We start from the raw sequence: 8,799 nt of genomic DNA, 5'->3' as shown, positions 1-8,799 counted from the left end.
GAAACAATAACTTCTTAATAAATGCCAGCCCTGCTTGCAGGAGGCTGCCATATGGTTTCAACATCTGAAAGTCCTCTGGACATTGCACTATTAACTTTACTATCAAATAACAATTGTATCATAACACTAAAATACAGGAAGACACAACAAACAACATCTGAGAGCTTAATCAAATCTAAAACTCACTGCAATAAAAAAAAAAAAAGTATGGTTCTATAGTGGAAATCACTGCATGGGATCTGGAATGCATCTGAAAAACTATTGTCAACAATCAGATTTTATGTCTGCATTCAGGAGTCCAAGTTTAAACTTTACAATGCAAAGAAATAACCACACACTACAATCAAGATCCAGAAATGCTTTTGTATCATTTTCATTTAAGATGGATTGAGGCGCAGTAGAAAACTGTCATGTTTTAGTCTTACAAATCAAATACTTTTTATTCTGCTTGTATATGGAAATTAAATCTGTTGTGCTAAACAGGAAAGAGATCATCTGGCTTGTTAACAGTAGACAAAAGCCAGCAACTGTGACCATATTTGGGAGTGTGGAGGATTACTGTACATGGCAAGGGTTACTTGCATGTCTATGAAGGCACCATTAATGCTGACCAGCATATACAAGCAACATGTGGTGTCCTCCAGAGGATGTCTCTGTCTATCACTGTGTACATCAGTAAAAACTGATAGTACACAGTGATAAACGTGTGCCACATTTTTTTCTCCTGAGTTTAGTTTCATATGTTGTCTTTGTACTAATCTCAATAAATCATGGGGTTTAAAATGATTTGCATATGAGTAGATTCCCTTTTGGTTTTATTTTTCCACAACTTTCTTTTGCAAACAGTGCTGTATATGATGCAGCTCTTGCACTTTAGCATACATTGCTTTGTAAAATCCATGCATTAAGATGCACAGTTATCAAGACATACTGAAAATAAATAACACTGCTTCTGTAACATCAGGAAACTGACATTCTGCTAATGCATGCATGTTGAAATAAACATTAATTATTAATTTTTGCTTTTTAAACAATACGTTTTTTTGGTTTTTAATGGAGACGATTTAATTGTGCAGCTTATCGACGTTTTCATTTCCTCTATTTTTTTCAGTTCTACTCAATCCCATTTGCTTCTGTTGAGCTCATTTCTATACTCTCATATTGCCATTGGTGCATGAAGATGGGAAGTACCAGGACGTCGACCAATGAGATTACAGTTTTATTCCATAGGTTTGGTTCCGGAGTGGCCCGTTATTATTTTAAGTAGCAGGTTAAAATCGGTGAGTATTTTTTATTTCTCGTGTAACATTTTAATGTCTTGTGGTTAGTGTGAACTGCAGAGGGTGTGTAGAGAGACTTTGGTGTTGACTGTAGCCCGTCGCTCTGTTTGAATCCAAAAGTAGGCAGATCAATCCTCGCTCTCTTCACCAGCTGACGAAACATTCACGGAGAGTAAACATGTTTAACATGATCGGTCACATAAATCTGCACTGACACGACCTTACACGCTGAACGCGGTCAGTTTATAAGGGCTTTAGGCCTGTTGTCTATGTGTAAACAAACGGACTAAGAGGATTTCTCCAGCTGGTGTCTCCCCGTCAGAAGCTCGTCACTTCCAGAACCAACCAAGAATATCTGTGTCGCCCACCATGTAGAGCTGCAGCCGCTCCCCCACGCTGTGGGTCATAACTACAAAATGCTGGTTAACAAAAGCATACACAGGAGCTTAGAGAGCGCAATGACGCCCCGGGCTGTTCTATCAACTGGAAAATAATAGATAAATATCGAAAATAGACGGGACGTTGGTCTATTTGCCTCGATTTAGCATTATTTGTTCACGACTGTGGTTTATATATATATATACACGCAGAAGATGGCGCCATTTCTCAGTTTTAAACACTCCTCATCAACAGGTCTAACTCCCTCCGGACAATATGAATATGTATGCTGTGCCCAGCCCGGGAATACCAGGCTGTCCCCCAGGATTAGAGTACCTGACACAGGTAGGTAATGTGATACAAGTGTCTCTTAATCGAGCAATCTGCATAGCTGAAAGTCTAAATTGATCCTCAAGGACAGCCATAATGAGACATATTACCTTCCCTCTGCTTCCTAATATAAATAGCCACCTGACACAACAGAAAACCACAAAGCAGTGAAAACTATGGAAGCATGCCCTGCTTACTCATCCACTAGCACTAAACTGATTAAGCTCTGTGTAATAATGGCAATCTTTCCTCTTAAATAGTGTGTTTAACCAAACAAATGTAACTCCCAATCATATGTACAATTGTTGCAAATCTGAACTGTGACAAAATGTGTCTAAATTACAAAAGTTAGTTGATGAGGCAGTGGCTCTCACGTCTTCACTGCTGCTACAGCACCAAAAGACAACTCTTCCTCTGCTTCGCTGCCTCGCCTGCACCTCATTGCCTTCATCCTCTTTTTTGTTGTAGAAGAAGGTTCTTATGTTCCAGCTTATCTCCCACCGGAGGCCAACAGTAACAAACACTGTAATGGGAATGCTCTCTCTGTCTCTATTGCTCTCTGGCCTCCCTCTCACAAAATGTTACGTTTAGTTTAGTTTATTATTGCCACATACAGGTAACAATGGGACATCACTAGTGGCAATGAAATTCTTAGTCCCAAACCTCTTAATATTTCACATATAAACCAAAAGCAATATTGCACATGAACTAACACTTAAATAAATAGAATATAAGTAGAATTTATAGTAGACTATATGAAAAGACTAAAAAGACTATATCCAAGCAATTTGAAGCTTATCTGCTCCTTGAATGACCCAAAATACCCTACTACCATTTTTGATTAATGGTGTCATATTTCGGGGTAATGGATACATTCAGGGCTATTATCATTTCCATTCTATTGTAATTTCTCTCTGAAATCCAGGGGTAAAACATTTAAGGCTACAGCTCTGGATGTCCAGGGCATACAATGTGATTTGTGTTTATGCTAACATATATAACACTATCTCTCCAACTACAACTGCTCCTCTGAGGTGTTGCATTTCAGAGAAAAGTAATCTAGTTTATGTTCCAGGTGGATCAACTACTCATCAAACAGAAAGTTGAGCTTGTTGAAGGTACAGTACGCAGACTAATTCACTACATTTGCATTTTAAAGGACATGTTTAGTAACAGTTGCTCATTGTGTTTTTGTTGTTGTTATTTTTAATCCATACAGCCCTCATTGGCTTTGAAAGCAATAATAAGTATGAAGTTCGTAACGTCATGGGCCAGAATGTCTACTACGCTGTCGAGGAGAACGACTGTCTGAGTCGACAGTGTTGCGGTCCCCTTCGCCCCTTCACCATCCACATCCTTGACAATTTTGGACAAGAAGTCATCACCATCACCAGACCACTGAAGTGCATGTCTTGCTTCTTCCCTTGTTGTTTACAAGAGGTGAGAGTAACATGTCCTCTTTGTGTCTGTGAAATTACAGTCTCTCTCAATGATCACTGCATCCCCTCATTGTTTACACTTTGTACCCCGCCTTTGACTTTTACATGCATTTTAAAAAAACTGACTAGAAATAACGCTCTGTTCTCAAATAATGCTTCACTCAGCTGGAGGTGCAGGCTCCCCCCGGCAACACAGTGGGCTATTTGATACAACAATGGCATCCTTTCTCCCCTAAATTTATTGTTGCAAACGAACACAACGAGCCTGTACTGAAGATTCATGGGCCTTTCTGTGGATGGAGCTGCCTTCCAGATGTTGACTTTGAGGTGGGTTTACCCAAACACACAGATCCATGAAATTTGTGACAACATAACATGACATGGTTACATTTTCACCCGCTAGACATGTTTTCTTTTTTTTTCTTTTTATTTAAGGAATTCTTCTCATGCTCTGAAGTGAGAAATGTGATTCCAATAACATAAGCCTGTAGTGTGGATGAAGCCACTGCACAGGGCATGCTCTTGTGTGGCATAGTGTAGGCATTGTTCCATGGCTCAGCTAGGTTTATTAGATTGAACTGTGAAGGGGATTTGGGTCAGTGATACAGGCCTTTTGCCAAATCCAAAGGAACGGTAACTGAAGCATGATATTACCATCCCCTAGCTGCTTTGAAGTCATTACAAAACTCAGATTTCTGTGGCAGCGGGCAAAAAAGATGAAATTATGAGCTGTTCAGTGATCTTCCTCCAATAAAACCAAACAAGTTTGGGGATTGAGTTTTATCGTAAAGCAACACATGTCTGTAATTTGTCTTCTTATGTAACTCTTTCCTCAGATTTTGACAATGGATGAAGTCAGCAAGATTGGAAAAATTAGTAAGCAGTGGACAGGGCTTCTTAGGGAAGCATTCACAGATGCAGACAATTTTGGTATCCAGTTTCCCATGGATTTGGATGTGAGAATGAAGGCTGTGATGATCGGTGCATGTTTTCTCATTGTAAGTCCATCATTAACTTACCTTTTAATCAAAATAATTACATGATATATTAACCTGTAATGTAAAGGCTTTGTAAAGAAAGCAGTTTTAGATTTCTTGCATTGCAGATTAGTAGTAACTGTCAGCACAGCGTAGTTACTTACACAGGGAATCATCCACCGACCAACTATTTAAGTTGTAACTTAGCCCTCATCTAGTGGGAAATGTGGTCTAAACCCACCTGAATCACAACAAGCACAAAACACAATTTGCTAAATTCTTGCAATATGTTTTTACTTTACTGTAAAATTGGCAGTACATATCCATAAATGCTTTGGCTGATGCATTTTAACTAATGATTAAGCATTAGATCAGTAGCAGCGTAAAATTTTTTTGGCTTTTTTTATTAATACTTTCTTTTCCTTTTTCTTTCATACAGGATTTCATGTTCTTTGAGACAACTAACTAGGAGCCAAACCGAATTTCCATGTAACTTTTCGTGGAAGAGCGAGGCCACAAAGCCATGATGATTAGCCCCAAATGCCCTAACATTGAACAACCTTCAAAGAGATAGTTTAAAGAAAGTACCAAAGGGTACGTCAATGTTAACACTTTGCATGTACAGTGAAACAGAAGGTTTGTTTTAGGCTTAGCTGCTCAGGTTTGTTGAAAAATTGTGCCACTTGGCTGAAGTGCACAATTAAGTTTTAGTTTAGACAATGTTAAAGATTTCTTTATTATTATTGTTTTATTTATTTATTTATTTATTTTTTGCTGTGTGTTTTACATTGTAGTCTATGATTCTATCTGGGCCCAAAACTCTTAGCTACTACTACAAAATAAATTTTAGCAGAAAGATGCATTCATATACAAGTAAATGAAAAGGGAACACAGTTACACAGTTTGTAGGAAAGAAAAAACACTTTGGTGTCATTATGGTTAGTATGTAGTCCTCATATGTGATTTGGTCATACTACAAGTGAAGATGCTAATTTACTTAATCTACCCTGCTTGCATCTATATCTTGTGAGAACTAAGGGACTCATTAAATTTGGTTGTCTGTAGTTCTAATATCCAGTGCTCTTAGTTATCACTTTATGTTTTTGGTGTGCAGCGTTTTACAAGTGTTTGCGTGAGCTATGATTGTACTTGTCTGTGAACATAAATTATCATTTCATATGACAGTTTTTTGTTTGTTTGTTTTCCCACAATAATTATGCTTTTTTTTTTTTTTAATTTATGTTTTCCTTTTAAGAATGGGCGGGTGGGAGTGGGGGTGGGAAGTAGAAATGATGTGCTATTAGCTTGACATACTGTCCTGGTTTTACCCACAAGAGGGAGCTAGATATTCATTTAAGAATAATCAGCCCACATGAACGATCTTCAGTAAATACTTACTAATGTTATTAGTATCTGATGACATTGTATATTTTTTGATAAACTCAGGTTGAAATGCATGCTACTACTGTATTATACTGTCACTACTGGCTCTGGAAGTTAATCACCTGCACCTGATACTATGAACATAAAGCTTTTGTTGTTTGTTTGTTTTTTTAACACCATTTTGTACATTATATGATATCAGTATCCATATATTGCATCCACTTTCTTGCATATCAAAATGATTTTTTTAATTTTGACCTTTTACATTACATAGCGTACTTGACAGTTTTACATGTCAAAGTATTGTCGTTTCCAGTACAGTAGAATAATATTTTACAGCAAATGGCCACTGGTACTCTTTCACCATGCTTAAATATAAATATGATATTTCATAAATATGGCAATCAATGTGATTAGGGGTCGTATAAAGTATTGTAGCAAAAGGTATTATTTGTGATCTCCATGAATATTAAGGCCAGTTAGCATTCTTTATGAAAAAAAAAAAAAAAATCACCATGATTGTGTAATCTGTGACTCTGCAAACCTGAAAAATCATCCTTCATCTCCAGCCATTTTTTACATATGAAATCTAAAAACTTACAAGCTTTTATTTTTGTAAAAGTACTATATACCGCCAGTTGGGAGAGATAATGTTGCCAGTGCAGACTTACATTTTCTTGTGTCAGCAGTCTTTTATTCTGCCTTCAGTGTATTGAAACTTGTTTTTAGAATAGCCATAAGTGGATTTATTTCTCTCTGTATAAACACTTGATAAAAAAAAAAAAACAACTTGATTTTTAAGGCGAAACATAAATAAGAACTTAAGATGGATGTTTTTTGTTATTTTTTCTGAAGTCTGTTTTCTTTTTCCTTTAGATACAATTTGTTGAGAAAGTACTCAGTCAAAATAAATTCCAGTCACTAGCATTGCCTGCCTTTTTTTCCCCTTAGAATAATAATAGTAAAAGATGTTGGTGCTAGTTTCTCTGAAGGCTCTTTGATTGTGTTTAAAAGCCAAAAAATTCAGTCATCAGAATGTGATACAAAGGGAACTTTGCTATTTTCAGTCAGTTATATAACAGAAACAGGTAGAATCCTTATTCTTCTACTTTTGCATTAATACTGTGAACTGATAAACTGTTTAGTCACGCAATGAATGGAAATGAGGTAAGCTTAAATTGTGCAAATAGTCCATGGAAACACTTCAATAAAAAAAAAAAAAAGAACTGTGGTGTGAAGCTCTTTTGATTTAAATACTGAGTAGAAATTGAGTTTTAAAAAAAACATTAATAGTGAACTTAAAAAAAAAACTGCAGTGCAGTAAGGGGGGTTCTTGGTTATAGTCATTTCAATACATTTTGTAACAACGATCAACCTTGCAAATGGTTATGTAAAAGCACTGTGTCTGCTTGTTAAGCACCTTCAACTCGTCTTTCAGCAATTTTCTTTAAGTGTCATTGTTAAATCTGAATGTTACAATTTTAGTGGAAAAATCCGACCTGAGGTGCAGAATAATCAACAATGTGAACAACAAACAGTTATCAAGGATATTATGAAGAGGGAAATGAACTATATTCAAATAAGCTACCAAAGTTCATTGGTCTAGTCCAAAGAATGCTCATTTATAACAACTTTAAGCTTTTTCTTTTTAAAAATCAATGATAGGAGGATATGGGGCTTAGAAAACAAGGTTAGAATAGAAGAGCATGCTTAAAGCTTTACTGTTTTGTGTTTTTGCTCAAACCTTTGCTGAACAGCAGCTCCTTTTCATTATGGCATTTATTCAATAAAAAAAATCTCTGTTGTGGAAATATCTTTTGATGAGCCTGGTGTTCATGGATATCATCAATTCTCTGTTATATTAAGTCATCTTCCTTATGATCCAAAAAGGGCACATTTCTCTTAAATTTAAGCTTTGACCTGTATTATACTTAAGAATATGTGTGACTCAGGGCAAATATTAAGTTTCAGCTGTGGTGGTGATGGTTTTTACATATTACATGGCAAGATTTTCCAGAATACACGATGTCCTACTTCTCTGAGTGGTACAGATAATTGAGCTGTGGTTGGAAAAAAGTATGGAGGAGTGCACATGGAGGAGGGAAGGCGGGATTACGAGCAACACTTTATGTCATTTTTTTTTTCCTTTTTTGTGATCATTAAATAAAGCCATTCTCATGACATTGCTCTAGGGATTGGAAGTGGTTATGTTCGCAGTAATACTGAGCTTGATGGATGGTCAGCTTGCTGTGGAATGGTGATGCTTGTGATATGACAGCATTATATTTTCTGCATGTGCAAGGAAGCTAAGCACTTCTAGGATCCAAGTGAGATAAATTCAGTTATAAGAGGGGTGTATGCAAGGCTCTCTGTGGACGTCCAAGCAGATTAGCAAGTTGTATAATAACAACAACAAAGCATCTGCGGTGGCCGTAGTTAACTATGTGCTCTTTCATGAGGGAGCATAATCCTAGCCTTTTAAACTCATAGTGTTAAAAATAGAACACTATGGCAGCAAGAGGGCGGCTTGGTGTGGTTCAGTGTAAACAAGTAAAGATCTAACACCATTAATGTGGAATATCTATTGATGTACATGATCCACACTTAGTGAACAGCAGCATGTTAGTGTTGTCTTTGTGTGTTAGCATGCTTGCATTAGCATTCAGTTCAAATATATATATGCATATATATACATATATATATATATATATACACCTCACCCAGGAGGCATCCTAATCAGATGCCCGAGCCACCTCAACTAGCTCCTTTCGATGTGGAGGACTAGTGGCTCTACTCTGAGCCCCTCTTGAATGACTGCATTCTTCACCCTATCTCTAAGGGAGAGGCCAGCCACCCTTCGAAGGAAACTCATTTCTGCCGCTTGTATTCGCGATCTTATTCTTTCAGTCACTACCCAAAGCTCGTGACCATAGGTGAGGGTAGGAACGTAGATCGACCAGTAAATCGAGAGCTTCGCTTTTACGCTAAGCTCCCTCTTCACCACGACAGACC

At 37.1% G+C, this 8,799-nt stretch overlaps 1 protein-coding gene across 1 annotated transcript; it reads left to right on the top strand.

The window, feature by feature from the left end:
* The first annotated feature begins 1,198 nt into the window (after positions 1–1,198).
* Positions 1,199–5,639, top strand: LOC115799554 (phospholipid scramblase 1). The gene is made up of 7 exons (XM_030756775.1): positions 1,199–1,280; positions 1,914–2,003; positions 3,064–3,106; positions 3,208–3,428; positions 3,593–3,754; positions 4,264–4,425; positions 4,844–5,639. Exons 2-7 carry the CDS (start codon positions 1,935–1,937, stop codon positions 4,871–4,873), a joined length of 687 nt encoding a protein of 228 aa, XP_030612635.1. The 5' UTR covers positions 1,199–1,280; positions 1,914–1,934; the 3' UTR covers positions 4,874–5,639.
* Positions 5,640–8,799: the final 3,160 nt, after the last annotated feature.

Source organism: Archocentrus centrarchus, chromosome 20 (assembly GCF_007364275.1).
Source record: "Archocentrus centrarchus isolate MPI-CPG fArcCen1 chromosome 20, fArcCen1, whole genome shotgun sequence".
NCBI classification, from domain to species: domain Eukaryota; kingdom Metazoa; phylum Chordata; class Actinopteri; order Cichliformes; family Cichlidae; genus Archocentrus; species Archocentrus centrarchus.
This window is presented reverse-complemented; position numbering and strand designations above follow the sequence as displayed.

Coding starts and splice junctions, on each gene's coding strand:
- LOC115799554 (XM_030756775.1), top strand. CDS start 1,935: ATGAATATGTATGCTGTGCCCAGCCCGGGAATACCAGGCTGTCCCCCA. Junction 3,107..3,207: donor GAAAGTTGAGCTTGTTGAAG/GTACAGTACGCA, acceptor TAATCCATACAG/CCCTCATTGGCTTTGAAAGC. Junction 3,429..3,592: donor TCCCTTGTTGTTTACAAGAG/GTGAGAGTAACA, acceptor TGCTTCACTCAG/CTGGAGGTGCAGGCTCCCCC.